We start from the raw sequence: 23,234 nt of genomic DNA, 5'->3' as shown, positions 1-23,234 counted from the left end.
CAACACACCACACTGAAGGAATTACTATGGCAGACAAGAATGATTAATTGCAGATTTTTACCAGATAATGTAGCAACCACAGTTGGGAGGAAGCCAAAACAGATAAGGTCTGACAAGAATACACGCTTTGCTTCCAGCAACTTTGCCATGCACATTTTGTCCTTTTAACCACTCCTCCCAGCTGCAGCCCATGAAGGGGATCAAGGCCCCTTCTTCCCCCATAGACCACACCACTCACGGTTCTCCCTTATCTGTTCCACCCTGCATGCCCTAGGATGAAGAGGAGATGGGCCTGGGTCTTCCTCTGAATGCCCATCCGGCTTGTGCCCAGTTTCCTCCACAACCAATGGAGCCACACTCCCATTCCCTGTCAGCTGTTCCATCTGTAGCTCAAGTCAGACTCCAACAGGGGCATGACATTTGTATTTGGTATACTCTTAGATATAAATTTAGTAAAAGACATATGGGCATCATTTCACCAAGACTATCAATAAATATTATTTGAAGTTCTAAGTTCCTGCTTCTGTCAGCTGCTGATATCTGCTGCTGGCCTGGATTGCTTTTTGTTTTGCCAGCTTCAGCGTCTTTTCCAATAATTCTTGCTCCTTAACTACTGTAGTGAGCTTTTGACTTTATTTAGAATTGAATTTGAGATTAGAGAATTAAAGTCTGCTGGTACTAGCCCTCTGACATATTCTTGGGGGAATTGTTTTCATATCTTTTCTTTAGCCTTCCACAGAAAATATCTTGCCTTCCTGACTTGTAGCCCACCAAAGCTTATCATTAAAATACCTTGGTTTATTGATGTTTCTCAGTTTTCTCAGCAGTTTTAATATCTATGTAGTCAAGAAATTCTCATGATTCAGTTAACAAATGGAATTAAATACATACCACTTTCTTGGCTTAAATGATTTAATTGTTACATGTTTTGTCATAATTGTTGCTTTCTGATTATCACACAATTTCTTTAATAGACACCCATGTTTTTAAAGGCTAGTCATGGTTTTTAAAGGCTAGTCATGGTTTGATTTGTAAAAGTCTTGGTATAATAAATAAAGCAAAAAACCCTGTTGCTTTGGAAGTTCCTTGCCTTTTTTATTATTAGTTGATGTTAGCAGTGTGATCTTGGATTTTCTTGCCTCTTCTGAATCCAGATTGTAAGTCTAGCTTGGGTCATGTTTTGTTGAAGACTTGACTTCAAACTCATACTTTCTACTAGCATCTAGCATTGTTCATAGTTTCAAAACTCTTTAGCCCTGCCCATTTTTGAAACTGGAATATCTTTTTCAGTCCCCGGTTATTGCTGTGTTTTTCAAATATGCTTACAAATCCCAAATACCACTTTAAAATATTACAAGATGATGTAATTAACAGTACAGCTCATATTCCATCATTGAATCCTTCAGCTTTTTGTTAGAATGTATTTAACTTTACTATCAAGAATAATTGGCTTTAGTTCAGTAATTAAAGAATTTGGGGTATCATCAACTTTTAAGATGGTTTAATATGTTTTTTTCTATTTGCACAATCTTTTTTATATTTTCTTTTTCCATTAGTTTCCTTTCTGCTTCATTTCATACATCAAGGTAGAAAAATTGTGTTATACTGGATATTACTTCATTTCTCCCAGTAGTATTCTGTCATTTGGAGGGTTGTATCTGAACACTGATTTTAATATTCTTTTATTAATTATTATTAATGACTATTCTCTTTTTTCCATTATTTTCTTGTCTGGAGTAGAACATTTCATTCCACTCTCTTTTAGTCAGCTGATTAATGTGATTCATTTATATATATTAATCATATTGTTTAATATAAAACTTTCAGAATGGCTTGTTTAATCATGACAGCATAGCAATATTTTTCAGCTTTTTAGAACTTTATAAACAATATATTTTTGAAGAAAAGTTGTTGTTGCTCTCTTTTTACTCTAATGTTTCAACTATTGGTGTTGTTTTCAATGTGCATTATTTTGAGTATACTGCTATCCTTTTCTGGAGTATGCTTATATAGTAGATGATAACTTTAAAATTGCTATCTATCCTGTTACATATTGATCCATAATCTGTAAGAGGAAGACTGTTATTTAAAGCTATATAGTTTTAAAGATAAATAATATAAATTTGTATAATTTCAGGTATAACTAAATAGAAATAGTATAAATCCAATGGATTGGAATTCCTTAATAAAATGATACAAAATAAGTAGTTTACTTGAATAATTATTGGAAGATAGGAACTATCACTACAATGTATTGATAAGAATGGGCAGTGAATAGCCAGTGAAATAACCAGTTTTATTTTTTTCTCCTTTCATATTCTGAATTTCATTTGGATGACAGAAGCATCATTTAGTGCAATTTTGGGGCACTGTTATATCTAGCTTATTTTAAAATATTAAATAACTTTCTTTAATGTAGGAATCACAATTACTTTAGAGAAACTGAATTCATAGTTTAAAGTCTAGAACATTTTCAGGTCCAAAACTCAGTCTCCCATAGTGACTGAGATTCCAGTCATGCTAAACAAAGGTTACTTAATCATGTCTTATTGAACAAGGCAAAATTGCCAGGGTTCACACATTATAAAGTATAGTTCATGGATTTGCCAGCAGAATTAGCAGAGATTTGACCTTAGTTATTACATTACTTTTGACCAGAGTATTCCAGGCTTAGAACACTTGGAAGTTCCTGAAGTCCTGCCTTTTGAAAAGCAACAGGTTAAAGGATTAGTATTTGCTATGTCCCTGTTTTGAGAGGAAGTGGTATGAAAAAGTACAATTACTTTTGCTTATAATAGAAGGAAATATATTTATATAAGCTCAGATGCTATGATATTTTTTTGAGTACTAAAGCTAAGCTTTAGTCCTGATTTCCAAGTGTCCTTCCAGGCAGTTTGATTCAGCACTACAAACAACTTATTTTTTATTAAGAGTCATTCTTAAGAATAAAGAATTGAGTTTAAGAATAATTTAGGTTAATTTGCATCATCTAGTAATCTATTTTTGCCTTAATTCATTTAATTGTTCCCTACAGGTGCAACAGGAAAAAGGGGTTTGCTGATTAAATCTTAGAATGGACAATTATTTTAAAGCAGCTGTCTCTGATTTGGACAAATTACTTGATGAATTTGAGCAGCACCCAGGTTGGTTCATTCTTTGTGACTTCTGCATTCATGTGAGCAACAAGTATAAAAATAGATAAAAATGTACTCTTATGGTATGTCACTTCATTGGGATATGTAGTGTTTTCCAGATAAAATTAAATCTACAATGGACAAATAATGTAATAGGAAAATATAATTAGAGATAGAATGTAGACAGCATTTGTAATTGAGAGAGCAGTGTATGTAGCAAATATATGGTGAAATTCCTAATATGCTGCTTCTTTTTTTAGATGAACTTGAAAACAACAGCACTATAAATCTTTGTAATTCGGAGCACCACTTAGTTTTGTCAGATTCATCTTGCCAGCAGCCAAAAACCTTTGAGCCAAATGTGGAAGAAAATGCCAGTTGTGCTGTATCAGATGTATGCTCATTATCTTCTCAAACTACAAAAGTAGCAAGTTTTGAACAATTGAACTCTGACCAGAATGAGAAAAATGTTACTGGTTTAGATCTTCTGTCCATGGTGGGTGGTGATTCTTCAGATAAAAATCAGTCGTCTTGCTTGAAGGGATGCAGTATACCTGTCTGCGATCTTATCAATGACACAGGTGGCTTGAACCAACTAAAAAATAATTTAGGATGCATTCAAAAGTTGCAACCAGATGAGTCTCAGTACGGTCTTTCAATTGATGGCTTTGATTTAGCACTACTGTCAACCAAAGCTAATAATTCAGTGGTTGATGATCACATTTCTAATTCTGGTACACAGCAACAGATTGATGAAACACTGTACAAAATACAAAATAATGCAGCAGGAGAACTTAATCAGCAGGAATTAAAGACAGACACTCCTTTTGAACCAAATATAACAGACTCTGGTGAAGATCAAGAAAAAACAAATTGTTTGAAAAATAATAAAATACCTGGCCAGAAAGAACAAGTGATAGGAACTGATGGAGAATCAGCTTCAGTAATTCATCTTTCAGCTGTACTTGGATCCAAAGAAGAATCAACATATGAAAAGCTGCCTTGTGAGACACTAGTGGATGAAAATAGTTCAAAAAGTCAAATGATACGTGATGAAAGTGGCAAGCAAGGCATTTCAGAAGACATAAATGAATCAGAAGTTTTGCATTTGCCAAAGATCCATGAAGTGAATAATCCCAATGTAATGTGTAACAAAAAATCTTTATGTGATTCTGCTCTTCAGACAGAAAGTGTGCTAGCTTTGAATAAAGAACATAGCACAACTGACATGTTTTGTAATGCACAGCAATATACAGATGCAACTTTAAATACGGTTTCAGTACCAGAGATCTCTGAAGACATACAGACTTCATTATCCTGTCTTCCACTTGCAGTTTCTATATGTACATCATTAGTTAATACTGATGACATAAATGGAAAGATTACTCAGAAAGAAGATAGCATTAGAGACATAGCTCTGCCCAGTGAAAATAGCTTTGCAGAAGGTGATTCTTTTGGAAAAACAGAAACTTTAGAAAAGGAGAACAGTCTAAACCAAATCAGTGAATGTGAGATAGAGAAATCTTCCTTAATAAGTAGAGATTGTGTTGTTTCTAGTAATAGTGAGCCTTTCCAACATCATGATTCTGTTGTGACTACTAGTACTTTTTTGGCTAAAGATACTGAAATGTGCAGCAGTGTTTGGCCTATTGATGTGGATGAAAGACCTTTTGTTGATCTAGTTTTAGAAGAAGACATTATTGGAAGCAACATACTCATTAGTGATAGTGAGCTTGATGCCTTTTTGTCTGAACATTGTCTTGGAGCAAATAATTCAAAGCCTCTCAAAGAAGACACTAGCAGTGGGCTTTTGGAATCTGATGTAATAAATGACAACTTACTGGATATAAGCAATCTGAATATCAGTAGAGACCGCATACAAGCAGAATTGGAATGTAAGAAAGCAAAAGTCTGTAATGAAAATAATTTTATCAGTATTCCAGAATCTAGCTTAGGGATCCTAGTGAAAAAACACACACAGCAGGTTCAACAAGAGACTGTAGATAATGCAATTGAGATTGGAAGTGAAATTTCAGATTCACTAAATGGCCAACCAACAGTGCACAGTGGAGGAGCAAGACCAAAACAGCTGCTAAACCTTCAACCAAAAGCCCCAATCCCTTCTGAGTTTAGCAGTAAAAACGCATCTGGAAACGAATCCCAAATGAAAAATTCCACAGATTCAAATACCTTTGTCTCAGGTGGTAAAATTTCTCCTGAATCAGATGTTAGTCATAGTAATGTTGATGGACAAAGATGCTTGGGAAACATGAAAGAAAATGTCTTACCTATGGTTTCTGAACCAAGGAAAGTAGTGGGACGAGCTACAGTCTTGGGACAGAAGCAGCCCTCCTGGCTTCCTGACTTAGAAGCATCAAAATGCATGAATTGTCAAGCCAAATTCACATTTACAAAAAGAAGACACCACTGTCGTGCCTGTGGGAAAGTAAGTAAACTAAACCATTTTTTCTTGATCATTCTCCATTTATAGGGGATGGGCTTGTTTTTTGTTTGCTCTTTGGCCTGCAAAAAATATTTCTCTTTACTAATTTTCTTTATGCCATTAAAATGAAGTTTAATCAGCATGTAAACCTTTTTCTCTGATTTATTGAAAATGTTTCTGAATGTTGGCTAAAACATACACTTTTTAAAAATATTTTTTTCAGCTTTGTGATTTTTCTAAAGCCCATATTTATTGATTTCTTTAAGATAATTTCATTGCTAAAGAATTAATTTATTGAAACTATCCGAGTTTTGTCTCTACTGGCACTAAATTATAAATATTATAGTTGTCTGATGCTTTTATTCCTCTAGTTTCTGATTTTTGTAATTAGTATGTGATCTTAACCTTTTTCTACATCTAAATCCATCCATCCATCCATATACTTATAAAATGTTAATGCACTTTTTGTGCTAAACCTAGATTTTTTGTGCTCCCTGTTGCAATCGAAAATGCAAACTCCAATATCTGGATAAAGAAGCAAGAGTCTGTATAAGCTGCTATGAGTCCATTAACAAAGGTAAAATGTAGTTGTAGAAAATTAGAAGAAACAAAATGTAACTAGAATAATTTTTGAATGTTGGAACAAGTATTCCCAATGTGAACATCATGATGTGAAATATTTAAGATGAAATAAATATAAAACCTTTTAGTAGATGTTCCATATGTTCTATTTGAAAAGGGAGCATCATTTAAAATTATTTGAATTTCATGATTAATTTGTTGCTCATAATTACTATTAGAATATGAATTATTTCACTTGATTGGACAATGCTTATCTTTTTAGTTATTGTGTAAGGCAGTGGTAGTCAACCTGGTCCCTACCGCCCACTAGTGGGCGTTCCAGCTTTCATGGTGGGCGGTAGGGGTTTTGTCCCCTACTTTATAAATCACCATTACTGTGGAACCGGTGGGTGGTTAGAGAAAACTTTACTACTAACAGAGATACAAAAGTGGGCGGTAGGTATAAAAAGGTTGACTACCCCTGGTGTAAGGCATACTTACAAAAGTTTTAAACAAAATGCAGCCAGAAATTAGAATAGGCACCTGAAAAGTAATGTATATATATTCCAGTAAAATTAAGCAAAGGAATAGCATTATATAGATTATGATTGAGCATTATAAAGATTATGATTGAGCCTCATGTTGTCCTTGGTTTATAGTCAATCATCAGAAACTATTCTAAGTTATGCTGGTGCTGAAAAAAAATGAACTTCTGACCAATCCTAGGAGTTTCAGTCATCCCCATTTGATTGGGGTGAGAGTTGTTGGTAGATGGGAAATATGATTGCAATTTGTGACCTTCCCACCTGACTTTTGACAAACAAAGTCAATGGGGAAGCTGGCAGAAAATCACAAGTTGTGTTCACATAAATCCTCACCGGATAACCCTGTGGTCCTGTCCTAATGACCGCAAGTAGAATTGCTGCAGTTGCTGTTCTCGGAATGTTTTGCTTAATTACTGCTTCACTTAGTATTAGAAATTCCAATCACAATTGGGATCATAACTCAAGGATTACCCATTAATCTTCTTCAAAATAAGTGATAATTATCTCATTTTTGTGCAAAGCATGATAACCATGAGGGATAGTGTGGTATATTGGTACATTAGGAAGACTCCATCCTTAGAAGCTTATTTGTTGACTTAGGGCTAGTCACTTTCTCTCAGCATAATCTACCAGATGGGAGGAGACTCCACTATGTATCCCATCTTTTGCCTCCTGAACAAAAAGAATATAAGAAACTTGGATATATCAACCCTTCCAGTTGTATATCCAGACAGCCATGGAAGCATGCCATATCAATAAGATACAAAAAAGAAGACATACTAATAAGCAATTAGGATTGAGTATCACAAAGTAAGTTTTAGTTTACCATATATAGAAGAAAGAGCTCAGATATTATACTGAATGATACTATATATGTATTTATGGGTGATCCATACTTTAATATGCTGTAATTAATGCATTATTCTTATACTGGCAATGGCTAATGGATATTGTAGGATTTTTTTCCAGGAAAGAACAGATTGCTGTTGTCCACCTGGAGAAAAAGAGTTTAAATGTGTCAATACATTTTTTGGTGTTCCATTTCAGTAATACTTAAGATTGTACTACATCTATATAATCTTGGTTTTTATGTTTATTGCAGCAGTGAATGGGATTTCTGCATGTTCTACTCAAATAAGTCCCTATGCCCAAGTTATCAGTGTGACACATTGTGGTGCAGAAATATATTCATTGAAATTGTTTTTAATCGTCTATATAGCTGTAGCATTTTTAGTAACCTATAAATATGTGCCTTCCACAAATGCTTTTATTTATTTAAAGAAATAAAAAATAGGGTAAAACTCAAAATTGTTTTGATATGTATACTTGCAATATGTAAAAAATAAAGCTTTTAAAAAGTTTTTTTAAAGACAGTAAATACTAAAGCAATTCACATTCAGTAAAAAAATCTTAAAAACTTAGATTGAATGTTTTGTAAAACAAAATTATGTTAAAATTATATTAAACGTTGCAGAATTTGTTAAAACAAAATTGTACATAAAATATCCTGAATTCACCTTGATTATTATTAGGTATATGAATATTGCCCCATGGCAGACATTTGTGAAAGATTTCTTTTACATAGTTTTGACACTTAAACTCTTAAATTTTGTTCGTTAGCACAGGCATTAGAAAAAATGATGATCCCAACTGGTCCAGCATCCAATTCTGTATTGTCTGAATCTTCAGCTGTTCCATCTCTGCATGAAACCCAGACGTCTGGTAATTCTTATTCTATGCTATTATTTAACCTTATTTCAGCACCCAGACCCCTCTTTGAGGGACATGAGTGGTTTAGAAATATGAAATATACTGTATGTAAATAAATAATAAAGAGTAATGATTAGTTAAGGGGGAAAAAAAACCAGAAATGGGCCATGAGTAGCTATCTAGATTTGTATTTCAATTGACCGCATTCAGGGGTGGGCTGCTGGGGGTTTGCAGGGATTCAGGAGATCCTCTAGCTAAGATTCTGCACAATTCGGAGAACCCCCAAATCCTACTCCTAGCTGGCCCTGCCTACCCTGCCCCTCCTAGGAGTCCCCATGCAGTCTGTTTTGGATGCAGGTAAGTGCAGGGCATGGGCGGAGGCTCAGGGAGGGTGAAAAATGGGCCTCCCGGAAGTTCAGGAAGGCCAGAAACAGGCTTGTTTCCGGCTTCCAGAGAGCCTCTGGAGTCCAGGGAGGCCGTTTTCGCCCACCCGGAGGCTCGACAAAAGCCTCTGGAGCCTGGGGAGGGCAACCCCCCCCAGCTGTGGTGCAGGAGGCTGACTAGGCCACGCCCACCCAGCAACCAGGCAGAGAACCTGTTGCTAAAATTTTTGAAGGCCACCCATGATCGCACTGCCTAGTAATAACGGGGTAAGGATTAATTGGAGTTACAATTCAACATCTAGAGGCTACAAATTATCCATAATAATTAGAGAAGTCACTCAAAGTAAACTCAATTTACTGTATTGCCCAAGCATTCCTAGATATTTATTTTTACACAATATATTTGCAGACTCTATTGTTTGTTAGATGGATAAATTCTTCAAAAAGTATTTCTTTTAGGGTGATTTTTTTTGTTCAGCATACAACTTGTGATACTTGTTAATGGAGAATGGAACTTCTAAGAAATTATTCAGTACCTTTAAAATAATACTTCCATACCTGAGATAGAAAAATGAAAAAGCAGCTTTTATATAAGTTAGTGTTAGTGTTGAGAAATAAACTCTTCTGGCTGCTTTGAAATTCTATCTGCATATCCATCTCCATCTTGAAATTATATGTAAAGTTGCTTGACATTATTAGTTGCAGAAATCCAGTGTTTGGGGTACCTTGGTAGTCATCACATTTTGTTTTATCTGCTTATTAGATTTCAGTACCCTCATGTGGATTCTAAATGAATTTTTGTATGGGGAAGAGTGGAAGTGACTTTGGTATTAGCTAAACAAGTATCTCGGATTTGTTTCTTCTACAGGATTGCTCCCTAAAGACCACAGAAGAGTTTGGTTTGCAGATGGAATTTTACCTAATGGAGAAGTTGCAGACACAACAAAATTGTCATCTGGAGCCAAGCGATTCCCACAGGAACCTGTAAGCCCTGCTTTATCTGAAATTATCATTTTAGGTTCTGAATACAATTAGCTAGTTGATAAATGTGTCATGCAAAAATCTGTTTTGTCTTTTTAATACAGAAAATATACTGCTCAAAGAGCAGTTCTGGCTAGGAGCGCCTTTGCATAGCTTAGGGCAGTGTATCAATCGTGCAGTTCCTAGACTGGCGGGCCTTGCTTAAAGTCTCTCATTCCTCTGTGACTTCCAGATTGAAGCACTGCAATGCATTTTACATGGGACTGCCCTTGAAGAGTATTCAGAAGTTTCAGCTGGTGCAAAATGCAGCAGTGCACCCAATTATTGGTGTCAGTTATTTTCTATATGTAATCACTACTCCATGAGCTTCATTCACTTCCATTATGCTTTCAGATACAATTCAAGATGCTGGTTGTCACCTTTAAATCCCTTCATGGCTTAGCACTGTGTTATTTACAGGATTGTCTTTCCCCAATTATTCTTACACATTCTCTGGATCTGGCAAGAAGGGCATGTTCTGGCTATCATCAGCTAGGTAATATTGGCTGGCAGGGCCCAGAAGGAGAACCTTTTCTGATATGGAACATCATGGCCTCTGAGATTAGATCAGTGTTCTCTCTGTTAGCTTTCTTACGGCCTTGAAAATTGGGCTTTATGCTTGATTCTATGACACTGCTTGGGCTACATGTATAACATAACGTAACAGTTTAGATTGTGCCCATCTTCTATGTATTGTTATTTTTGTTTCATATTATGTATTTTTTGTTTTTTTTACAGACTGCCCAGAATCAGGTACAAGTGAGATGGGCAATTATATAAATCAAATAAATAAATAAAGTAATAGTTTCTGTTTCACTGCATTTACTTTTTTTGGATATCTCTCAACCCAAAGTTAAAGTATTGCTACAAATTTTGCAATATTGAGCTCAGGTGAATGTCATATCTAATGGAATTTTTTTTATCATAGGTTGGAAGCCCAACAAATGAAGCTGTCTCTGAAACAGATACCAAGTCAAAAGATGAAATGCATGTAGCTGAACAAACTGGGATTGCAAGGAGTTCCACTTCTGTTCCACACGAAGACATCTTGCCTACTAATGGGCAGCTTGACTTATCACATAATTCTGACTGTCTTGCACAAACTGAAGTGCTGTGTGACTCTGACTCTATGACTGCAGCTGTTACTGAATTTCCTTCTGTTTCTGAACAGAAAGCAAAGGAACCTCTTCCTGCTGCAACTGATCAAGCAAGTGATACCCCTACTAGTATATTAGATTATAGGATGCTTTGTTGTATTGAAAACTGTGTTGGCAAGGAGGTCAGCCTTATTCCTGGTGATGGATTTCCACCTCTTCTGCTTGCAAGAGGAGAAAAAGGTAAAGGTAAATGTCTTGCTTATAAGGTGTTATGAAAAGTAGGATTGCTTCTTACCCTTTCAATTTTTTTTGCACTTTAGAAGTGTGGCATTATAAAATAAATCATATAAATAACCATTATTATTTATTTTGCTTTTATACTATACTACTTTCTGAGAAAACCCAAAGTGGTGATACTAATAATATACATTTTAATACGAAATACAGAAAGGTTTACATATACTGATTCTTAGGCTAAGGATTTGAGTTTTAGAGATTAGGTTTGAATTAAAATTAATTAGTGTGATTCTGCTATTGTGCAGGAAAAAAATTTTTTTTGTTATAATGAAACAAAATGACAAATTTGGATGTCAGTATACATTCTACTAGATTAGGGTATATGAATTGAAATACAAAACTGGCAAAATGAGATGCTGTGGATAGGGCATGTTCTGCATAAGGTTGTGCTTTTTTTGATGGGACTAATCCAGAGCTATCTGTAACATGCACAATAGTTGGTGCATCTAGTGCTACATGCTTGACTTCAAAAATTGAGGATTTCCTAGCTGTCCATTCATTGTTATGTTATTGCAGTATACCTGAAGCTATCTTAAAGATTGTCTAGAACCTACAATAATTCGAAATATAATTGCTAGTTTAAGTGGAGCAGCTAAGCAGCTAAATGAGAAATGTAATGCTTAATTGAACACTATTGCATTAATTGCTAAGGAGTGATTGAACTGGATTCAAGATTAATATCTTTCCAATACAAATAAATTTATGCATTGAGATTGTCAAAGGAAACCTTATTCATGGTCCCAACTCTCAGTGTGGCCTAATAGAATCTTACGAATTGGGCCATCACACTTACTGTTGTTGTTGTTGCATATAGAAGTTGTTGCATATATATTTAATTTTAGTTATAATAACTACGTTCACTTGTCATAAAAATTGTAAACTTCAAAAGACAATGATATGTTTTATATATATTGCCCACACTGAAATAGCTATTTACAGCGCTATGTTTTATAAGGTTCAGAACAGAGGAAATATTAAAAAAATAGTTTGATCTAGCTTTAGTTCATTCACACTTTATTAATTTGGATTACATCCCAAGCATCAGTTGCCTCAATGTGGTTTGTTTCATTTTTTCCAAAATTCAGAATTGCAATTATCTGTCTTTTTACTGTTTCATATTTTCTTCAGAATCCTTAGTAGAAGAACATCCTTCTAATGAGCAAGTTACCTTATTACTTGAAGAATCTAATCCATTGACATTCATTCTAAATGCAAACTTACTAGTGAACGTCAAGATACTATCTTGTAAGTATTAGCATATCAAACTTATAAAACCTTGTAAAATATTATAATTATAGTTACAAATGTAAACTCTAAACAATGAAAATTGACTGGTCAGTTCTAATTATTTTTTAATTTCCAATTATTATTTCTATCTTATAATTAATTGCCTTAACTGAGATAAAATAGGAGATTAATATTTTGTATTAAATCAAGTATTAGTGCAGGATTCTCCCCCTCCTTGCAAATTTTTTATTAGAGTAAGTAGAAAGATAATGGTACAGAAAAGTAAGTTATATCAAATCTAAATAAAAAATTTAGATGCAGTAATCTAAAGTTTGTTTCATTTCATTATATGTTTAACCTTTATAAAAAAAATTAAATTTATGTAATTTAATAACTTCACCACAATATGATAAAGAATAGCTATTGTCCCTACAATGCACTCCTTCATTGTATTTCTAGATTTGGAAGGTTATTTTCAGTATGTTAGCTAGGGACTGATACCTGAATAGGATTCTTTACATGTAAGTGGAGAGGACTGACTTTGGAACCATTGGATTATAGCTTCTCAATTTCAAATAAGGGCCTGGAGTCAATTTATGACAAACTTGACTTAAGCAATTACTTATCCTTGTCATTGAAACCAGTAGAGGGTGGGAGCCATTACAATTTCACTTCTGGCAGTGATAATGTGTTCTGGCAGAGCTCTTTCCAATACAAACAGATTTATGCATTGAAACGGTAACAGTTCGGTGGCAGATTATCTTTTTGGATTAGGTTGGAATTGATCTATGGATCCATTGCAAAATATATAAAAATTGCTATTTTTTTGTATAGGTGGTCTTCAACTTATGACCACAATTGAGCCCAAAATTTATGTTGCTAAGTAAAAAATTTGTTAAGTGAGTTTTGTCACATTTTACGACTTTTCTTGGCACATTTGTTAAGTGAATCACTGCAAGTGTTAAATTAATAACACAGTTGTTAAGTGAATCTGTTTTCCCCATTGACTTTGCTTGTTAAAAGTTTGCATGACTCTGGGACACAAATGTGAGTCAGTTGTCAAGCATCCAAATGTAAATCACGTGACCATGGAGATGACCATAGTCATAAATGTAAAAATTATCATAAGTCACTTTTTTCAGTGCTGTTGTAACTTTGATCGCTCATTAAATGAACTGTGGTTAGTCGAGGACTACCGGTGTTTTAACAACATAAAAAGGCTCAATGGTGTGTTTTGTTTTTTTTCATTTAGATAATTCAGAAAAATGCTGGTTTTTCTCCACCAATGGAATGCATGGCTTGGGGCAAGCTGAAATTATCATAGTGTTACATTGTTTATCAGATGAAAGTGATGTTCCTAAAGAAATATTCAACTTATTTATCAACATATATAAAGATGCCATGAAAGGTATGAAGTTTTGTTAGACTTCTAATGCAGTATATATTAGAATAAGTGTTTGAATATTTGAAATCTGTGTTTAATTTGGTCTGTTTCTTAATGTTATATGCAAAGAGAGAGATTTAATTAATTCATAGCAAATTTATGGGAGCGGGATGCTGACTCAGCACTTTTTTAAAAAATTTTTTTAATGAATTAGAAATTGAACATGATACTAGATTGTTGCTTTTATGAAAGTCAGTTTTCCTATATAATTGTATATTCAGAAATGGCTTTAATCATTTGATCCCTCCTTATTTATAGGAGTTTCCATATTTAAGCATAACCCCCACCTCTTACCCCCATAAACAAATCTAATTGGCTAAGTGTTGGATATTAGAAAGAGAGAAGCTTGAGTAACATTTGTAACTATTTAGTGAGTTGATTTGTCTGACATCAATCACCAGTGTATACTAGTATTCTGATGCATGAGGCATTAATCATATTTCATCTTTCCAAATTATTGTTTCTAGAAATGATGCTTATCCATAATTCATCTGCTTTTCTTCTATGTAGATATTGGCCAGGTCAGGGGGAACCTCAGTAAATTCCCAAAATTGGCTGGGCCAAAAATTTATGGCCTGGTTCTCGGAAGCTAGGCATAATCCCACCCCTTCTACCCATAGATAATTTGTACACAGTCACTGTAGTTCCTGTGATATTATTTAACACTATTTTGGATGGTCTTCCAAATGTCAGCTGAGTTAGGAAAATATTAAACTATATTGAGGAAAAGAGGGAAGCTCTTTTGCACCCAAAACAACATAATGATATTGAGAATATTGAGAACTGTAGATATCAAGAGAAAATCCAAACCAAAGTCAGCCATTAAAATGGAAACTCTCAAGTTCCAGCAATAATATATATTTTAAAATATACCAATATTAAAAATGTATAACCTTACAAAATGATCACATCTGGCAAAACATACTGGTTTCATCATAAAGATATTTATACTTGTAGAAATATCTTCAATATAGAATAATTATGCCAGTAGTCTAGTAATTAACAGCTTTTACATCTGAACTTAACTATGCAGTAAGAAACTTCTACTCCACTTAAATGTGATAATTTAAAAAAATCACACAAAATAGTTAAGAATAATTCACTAGATTTACCAGTAATTGAAAGAATATTAAACTTATCTGTAAAACAGAGATAATTCCTTAATCACACATGCTAGCTCTAGGGAAGGCAAACACACAGACAGACAAACAAATAAATAGTGCTGCCTGCTTCCAAGGAGGTAATAATTTCCCTGACCAAAGGTATTTGACTGGTATTCAATCTTCTTTTCAATCTTCCCTCAGCTACAGAAAATCTTAAAGGAAACAGATTATTTGGATCTTTCCAGTCATGGTTAGGCCCAGTTATGGACAAAAATGGCATTGATCACTCTGGTAGATTGCCTTTGTGGGACTTAGGTGGAATAAGTATGTTCTTTTAGACCTCTGGGCTCAGTGCTGGTATTTGTCTGAGCTACTAAGGGGCTACCACAAAGAAGGGGTCAACCAAGTCAAAAGCACCTGAAGGCAGGACAAGAAGCAATGGATGGAAACTAATCAAGGACACATCCAACCTAAAACTGATGAGAGATTTTCAGAACAGTCAGAACAATTCATCAGTGCAATGACTTGCTTGCAGAAGTTGTGGGTGCTCCAACACTGGAGATTTTTAAGAAGAGATTGGACAACCATTTATCCGAAATGACATAGGGTGTCCTACTTGAGCAGAGGGTTGGAATAGAAGGCCTCCAAGGGCCTTTTCAACTCCGTTATTTTGCTACTTGCAACTGATGGCAGTTTGGCTGCCATGCTATGGTTCTATTCTACCTAAATCACAATCACTGATCATGGGAGGAAGCACTTGAATCCATGAATATTCTAATGTAGTTCCCACATGGCTGAGGACCTTCTTTCATGTTATCCAATACCAAATGACAGTAACTGGCATCCTGATCACCACTTGCTTAAACTATCGCCAGACATTCTAGTGGGATTATCCTGAAACTGCAACTAATACAAAATGTGATGGTGAGATTGTGGGTCTGGCAGTCTCGTTAGTGAAGAATAACACTGAACTTAAATAACTGCTCTTTGAGGCTTGGATTTAAGGGGAATGGATAAAAAAAATATCTTCCTCATGATGTAATGTCACTCTTGTCTTGCTATGTACAGGTAGTCCTTGACTTATGATCGCAATTGAGTCCAAAGTTTCTGTTCTAAATTTTTTTGCCGAGACAGTTGTTAAGTGAGTTTTGCCCTATTTCATGACATTTCTTGCCACAGTTAAGTAAATCACTGAAGTTTTTAAGTTAGTAACATGGTTGTTAAGTGAATCTGGCTTTGCTTGTCAGAAGGTTGCAAAATAGGATCACATGGTCCCGGGATTCTGCAATTGTCATAAATATGAGTCAGTTACCAAGCACCCAGACTTTGATCACATGATCATGAGGATGTTGCAATACTTGTAAGTGTGAAAAATTGTCATACTTTTTTTGGTATCATAACTTGGAACTGAACTGTGGTAAGTCAAGTGCTACCTGTACTAAAGGTCATATCTGAGAGAACCTGAGATATGTATCTCTTCTCATGAATCAGCTGATAGCATAACAGGAACAGATTCTTCATAGTAGATCAACATAAATAGATCAACACAAATTTTGGGTAATGAAATGTCTGCAAGAAAACAACCAATCTCAGAGAGCACTAAGGACTTCATTAAAACCTTGAGTTACAGATATTCTTCATTAGATTAAAAATGCCCTTCAAAGAGCCATTTCTTTTTTGCATCAGAAATTTGGTTCAGTCCCATCTCTGTATCAAGAGTATTTTTGTTACAACTTTGATTTCTTTGTGTTCTTTTGTTTTCAGGAAAATTTATTGGAAATTTGGAAAATATTATATTCACTGAAGACTTTCTTGGAAGTAAAGAGCATGGTGGATTTCTGTTTGTTACACCCACGTTTCAGAAGTTAGATGACCTCATGCTACCTTCAGATCCCTTTTTATGTGGCATTCTTATTCATAAACAGGAAGTACCTTGGGCAAAAGTTTTTCCTATTCGCCTGATGTTGAGATTAGGAGCTGAATATGGGGGTAAATTTATTTCTATTTTAAATATTGAATCTGAGATTTATATTTTCTCTGAGTCTGAAGAATGCTACAGAAAGATTTACCATTTTATTGGTCATTTTGGCAGTGCAGTTTACGGCGGTACATGCTATTTATATAGATCCATAGTTTTAATTCTATGTTACTCAGGCTTTCCCATTTCCAAAGAACATTAAAAGGTTTGGGCATTATAGTGTCACTTTCTGCCATTATTCTCACTATATTATTAAAAAAGAATATTTCCATTAAGCATTTTTTTCAAATGACTATATTTGCTATAGGGCATTTAAGGTTGGTGTTTAAAATATTATACTTTTCATTCATGCCAATTTAGTTCCTTTTAAATGCAAATACTGAGTTATGTTTAAACTTTCAAAGAGAATCAGTAAACTCTGTGCATTTCTTCTTCTTCTTCTTCTTCTTCTTCTTCTTCTTCTTCTTCTTCTTCTTCTTCTTCTTCTTCTTCTTCTTCTTCTTCTTCTTCTTCTTCTTCTTCTTCTTCTTCTTCTTCTTCTTCTTCTTCTTCTTCTTCTTCTTCTTCTTCTTCTTCTTCTTCTTCTTCTTCTTCTTCTTCTTCTTCTTCTTCTTCTTCTTCTTCTTCTTCTTCTTTATTTCTTAGTATATCCAACTCCATTGACAAGTATCAGACATAGAAAGCCACTATTTGGAAAAATAGGCCATACAGTCATGGATTTACTTGTTGTAAGTATATGCTATTGCTTATATTTCATTAGTATCTTCTTGTTATACCGAAAGAGCAGTGTAAGAAAATAGATGAAGTTTGCTTATTACAAACATTCTAATACTGCTTAAATATCAGTGAGATAACAATTATAGAAACTATCAGTAAATGCATGAAAGGGGGAAAAATGCATGTATTAAATGGAGTTAACAAAGATGATACTCTTAGAACTGTGTAGTTCATTGCTATGAAACTACTCAGTTTATTATTAATTAATTTTATTTTACAGATTATTCATTACTACAGTTCATAATATAAAAATCAATACTATTTTTATATTACAAACTGCAGTAATGAATTACATGATTCAAAATTAAAGAACTAGATTAATCTATTTTTATTGCATTGCAGGACCTTAGAAACTATCAATATACATTACATAGAATAGATAATTTATTTATTCATATGGAAATGGGTAGAAGTTACATTAAAATACCTCTGAGGAAATATAATGAGGTAAGTATAATTTCTATAAAGGACTTTGTATTAGATGTAAGAATCAGCTGCTTTCATGGATATATAGAATTTGAAGTGAGTTGTTATTTTGCAGTGAAACGTTAAATTGCTAAATGGCATAACCCCAGTTGCAATACTTATGAACATTTATTAAAGATTCCAGGATTTGAACAAGTTTGTGCTTTAGTGGAGACATACCAGAGATTTCTGTAAAAGCTTTGTTTTCCTTTTAGCATTTCCTGTTTTTTTCTGAATAGGCAGAATATAGGCTCATATTCTCACTAGGTGATTTTTTTTTCACAGTGTTTGGATGGATGAGAGCAATGAATTGTCCTGACTCCTTGGAGAATTGATAAGATAAAATGCAGTAAATTATTAACCAAATAACTATTCTGCTTTCAAAAATATTGAAAACTTTGTATTTGATAATACACATTTTATTTAAGTAAAAAAAGTAATGAGAGCTTTATAGCACTGGAGAAAAATCTAGCATGCATTGTTTTTGTTTTATTATCAATATTTTCCCAAATATTAGGAAAGCAAATAATGCAAGTCTGGAGAAAAGGAATTTGCAGTGTAGGTGGTAATTAATATTGTACAAGAGAGAAGTAGCAGCATTAGTTTTTTTGGAGGAATTCTGGTGTGCTAAAAAAGGGCCACTGGATGAGTCTGAGGAAAAGGCTATTTGATTGAAATTGTTACATGTAAATGAATAATATCAATATTTTGAGTTTAATCTTGTGCATGTTCAATCAGGAAAAGTACCAATGGGACTTATTCCCAATAAATATTCATGACATTGCAACTAGTATAGTATCACATAATATAGCATAGCATAGCAATGTTATGATATAATATAATAAAATATAGGAAAGTAATATAATATAGTATATACAGGGGTAGGATTCTACCTGGTCGGATTGGTTCTATAGAACCGGTTGTTATGATTCTGCCCAGTTCAGAGAACTGGCAAATCACACCACTGGCTGGCCCCTCCTCGCCCATTCACTCCTTACCTGGCATGCGTGCCATCAAACTTGCCTGCGTTTGGTAAGTTGCTATTTTTCCTTCCCCCGCCCCCGACCATCAGCTGTTCTGCTGTGCTGGGAGATTTAGATTAGCTAGAAAGCAGGAAATTGTTGGATTTCTTGCTTTCTAGCTAATCTAAAAGCAGAGCTGAACCTTCTTTAGGACTGCTACCTGAGTCTGTTTTTCAGTGCAGACTCAGATAGCAGATTTCAGAATGGTAAATCTCTGGGTGAATCTGTGATTCTGTGAGCAACTCAATCTGTCTGCCTGCTTTGCCTGATTTTGGGTAATAGTTGTTCTTTTTTTAATAGAAAATTCAATATTTACATAAATATTTACAATATTTACATACAAGCCATGGCCACCCAGTCATGTGACCACCTAGCCATGCCCCAGTCAACAAGCCATGCCCACCCAGTCACATGACCACCAAGCCACACCCACAAATTAGGCCACACCTACAGAACCGGTTGTTAATAAATTTGAATCCCACCCGAGTATGTATAATATATTATAATTAATATAATACAATATAAATTTTGGTCTTCTAGATAATGAAAGTAATAAACACTTCTAATGAACATGTCATTAGCATTGGAGCAAGTTTTAATTCTCAAGCTGATTCCCACTTAGTTTGTGTACAAAATGAGGATGGAGTATATCAAACACAAGCGAACAGTGCCACTGGACATCCTAGGAAAAGTAAGTATCATACTGTACAATATTGAGCTATTTTCTAATTTCTGATATGACTTATTTAAAAAAATATTGAAGAAAAGAAATATCTATACCCAATATATTATAAAAGGTATTATCTTATTCCAAACAAAATATACATGTAGGTTATCATGGAAAAAAATTTCTTGGTCTTAAATTGTATTTATTAGCTTTGAAACTTCAGCACGAAAGCTTTACTTAATGTTGTATAATGAGTAATTTGGGGTCAGCATTTCTTTTCTGGATTTGCAATAGATTAAAAGAGTAGCTGCTGAATATTATGGTTTGTAGACTTTTTTATATGCAACTCATTTCCTCTCTGTTTGGCCATGTTCAGAAAAGTTAACTTAGTGGCATTTGTTACTCTAAATCAGTGATCCCCAACCTTTTTTACGCCGTGGCCCGGTACCGGCATCAGCTGGGCGCCGCGGCCCGGTACCGGCATCAGCTGGGCGCCGCCATCTTTTTGATGAAAAAGTGCTTCGGTGACCTCACGGAGCGCGTTTTCATCAAAAAGATGGCGGCGCATGCTTCGGTGAGCTTTTCGGGTAGAAAGGCATTTCTATCCGAAAAAGCTCACGAAGCGCTGGCACCGCCATCTTTTTTTGATGAAAACGTGCTTCCGGTGAGCTTTCTACCCATCAAAAAAAGATGGCGGCGCCCAGCAAGCCAGCGGCCCGGTAGGACTTGTTCCGTGGACCGGTGGTTGGGGACCCCTGCTCTAAATTACATAGGCATAATCTGAAGAGAAATGATCAAAGTGGGATGTTCTTGCTAGAATTAAAGGAGCTGAAAGAGTTTCATATGTGGCTTTCTATGTGCAATGTTATGCTTATAATATTTTATGTTAAAATGAACAATTAAATGTATGCTGTTTTTTCAGTTACAGGTGCAAGTTTTGTAGTGTTCAATGGAGCGCTAAAAACATCTTCTGGATTCCTTGCTAAATCCAGTATTGTTGAAGGTATGAATTACAGCAATAGCACTTAGACTTATATACCGCTTTATAGTGCTTTACAGCCCTCTCTAAGCAGTTTTACAGAGTCAGCATATTGCCCCCAACAATCTGGGTCCTCATTTTACCCAAGTCAGAAGAATGGAAGGCTCAGTCAACCGTGAGCCTGGGGGATTTGAACTGCCAAATTGCAGGCAGCCGATAGTCAGCAGAAGTGGCCTGCAATATAGCACACTAACCACTGCGCCATTGAGGCTTATCGTGCTTACTAGAATCAAAAGATTAGTTCAAATGCAATAAATTACATTATTTAATATAATGAAGCAAAATTGAACTTTTTACATGTGTAAAGTGGCAGTGCTGGATGAAATGTAACTAAACACTCTGACAGAAAATACATTGTTTGTGTTTGTGTGTCTGTCTGTATGAGAGAGAGACATAAGAAGAGGCTTCCCCATAAGGTGGTCATATAATTTGATGATAATGTTATCCGTTCAGTTGGGTCTGACATTAAACTATATAAACCTATTATTTCATGATTTAAATGCTATTAACTATGGATTGAAAGCTTCAAACTGACATAAACATATTCTTTTTTTTTTTGTAAATTTTATTTGAGTTTTCACAAAAAATACAAATAATTATGGAAATTAATAATAATTAATAATTGATTATGGAAAGCTTATAATTGTTCCCGTAGAAATATATTTAATTGAAAAGTAATGTTAAAGAAGTTAAGATTTTAATGAATATTAACATTAATGATAGAATTGAATTGGAATGGAATGTGTTGTTTTAATTACATATATTTATATATTTTTTCTTTTAAGAATATAGTGTGTATTTTAAGAATGTACCAAGCAGAATCCGAATGGAAGTCATTTATTATATTGAATGTTATAACTTTAGGGTATATATTGAAGCCAAAATAAGAGTTAAATGGATAAACTTAAAAGATATAAAGGCGTCATACTCCAATCAGTAACTACAGGAGAAACTTTGTTTAATGAGAAAAGATAATAGATAATTGAAACAGGACAGACAAAAAATATAAATATAATGATTTGAATTGAGACGAGATAATTAAAGTAAAATTGAGAAAATTAAAAGAGGGGAGAAGCTATGCAGAAATGTAAAACAGTAATAAGATATGGAATAGAACATAAAAATGAGCATTAAATTGAATTTGTGTCTGTACGAAGAAATGTAACCCGGGATTACGCTACTTTAAAAAAAAAAGACATAAACATATTCTTTTGGCAAAAGTTCTCCTGCATTTTATATGTTTTATTGATAATCTTTGCTACTGGCATTAATCAAAATGATGTCAGACTGGATGTTCTGCCTCATTGTGATAGTTTTGTCAGCTGGTAAATCTCAATGGAAAGCAGTTTCAGTTGTTAAAAAATCCATAACTTGGGTTTTACGTTTACTAAGAGAGTTGTGTTTCTTCATAGATGGAATAATGATACAGATAACTCCAGAAACTATGGAGGGCTTGCGTCAAGCTCTGAGTGAAAAAAAAGACTTTCGAATTACATGTGGGAAAGTGGATTCAGGAGATTTCAGAGAATATGTAGACATTTGTTGGATAGAAAACGATGAGAAAACAAACATGAGGTATTTATTGTGTATTCTACTAAGCAAAAGTATCTTATGTGTTAAGATTTTTCTGCAAAATGCCAATGTTCTTTGTAAAATGGCTAATACTTGGAAACTGTCCGAAACACTATAAATAGTGCAAAAGTGTGGTTAAGCAAAACATCATATGACCGTGCTGGACTTACAATATCAGTTCTGTTGCAGTTGTTAAGCAAATCACCCACAATCATTTAATGAGAACATTACGTGATCATAATTTCCGGCTTCTCCATTGATTTTCCTTTTCAGAACCCAGCTGGGCAGCACACAACTAGCAATTACATAACTGTGTAATGGTGATTATTGTAAATATGTAGCAATTGCATAGCACAAAAATAACAATTACAGGTAGTCCTCGATTTATGACCACAATTGAGGCCAAAATTTCTTGTTGTTAAGTTTTGCCCCATTTTACAACCTTTCTTGCCAAAGTTATTAAGTGAATCACTGCAGCTGATAAGTTTGCTTAATGAATCTGGCTTCCTATTGACTTTGTCAGAAGGTTCCAAAGGTGATCACGTGCAACGGTCATAAATATGAACCAGCTGGGAAGCACCTGAAGTTTGATCACATGATCATGGGGATGCTGCAAAGGTCATCGCTGAAAAATGGTCATAAGTCACATTTTTCAGTGCCGTTGTAACTTTGAATGATGATCAAATGAACTGTTGTAATTTGAAGACTATCTATACATGACCGCAGGGAAAGTAACAGTTCTAAGTTCAA

General features: G+C 34.5%; 1 protein-coding gene across 5 annotated transcripts in view; it reads left to right on the top strand.

The window, feature by feature from the left end:
* Positions 1-23,234, top strand: part of ZFYVE16 (zinc finger FYVE-type containing 16) — a 29,609-nt gene that overhangs the window by 1,660 nt on the left and 4,715 nt on the right. For 3 of the 5 annotated variants that reach the window (XM_026671809.2, XM_087958240.1, XM_026671800.2), the window contains exons 2-15: positions 3,035-3,143; positions 3,395-5,580; positions 6,058-6,154; positions 8,304-8,405; positions 9,645-9,760; positions 10,725-11,139; positions 12,319-12,435; positions 13,670-13,825; positions 16,729-16,953; positions 17,588-17,670; positions 18,062-18,166; positions 19,747-19,897; positions 20,796-20,876; positions 22,325-22,487. In XM_026671809.2, the coding sequence (XP_026527594.2) occupies positions 3,074-3,143; positions 3,395-5,580; positions 6,058-6,154; positions 8,304-8,405; positions 9,645-9,760; positions 10,725-11,139; positions 12,319-12,435; positions 13,670-13,825; positions 16,729-16,953; positions 17,588-17,670; positions 18,062-18,166; positions 19,747-19,897; positions 20,796-20,876; positions 22,325-22,487 (4,067 nt within the window). In that variant the 5' untranslated portion in view covers positions 3,035-3,073. The remainder of the gene's footprint in view (positions 1-3,034; positions 3,144-3,394; positions 5,581-6,057; positions 6,155-8,303; positions 8,406-9,644; positions 9,761-10,724; positions 11,140-12,318; positions 12,436-13,669; positions 13,826-16,728; positions 16,954-17,587; positions 17,671-18,061; positions 18,167-19,746; positions 19,898-20,795; positions 20,877-22,324; positions 22,488-23,234) is intronic. The other 2 variants (XM_087958242.1, XM_087958241.1) reach the window with 1 other exon arrangement.

The sequence above is a fragment of the Notechis scutatus genome, chromosome 2, assembly GCF_049901735.1.
Source record: "Notechis scutatus isolate UNSWTSFEM ecotype Mainland chromosome 2, rNotScu1.2, whole genome shotgun sequence".
In the NCBI taxonomy this organism is placed as follows: Eukaryota; Metazoa; Chordata; class Lepidosauria; order Squamata; family Elapidae; genus Notechis; species Notechis scutatus.
The sequence above is the reverse complement of the archived record's forward strand: the minus strand, read 5'-3'. Positions and strand labels throughout refer to the sequence as shown.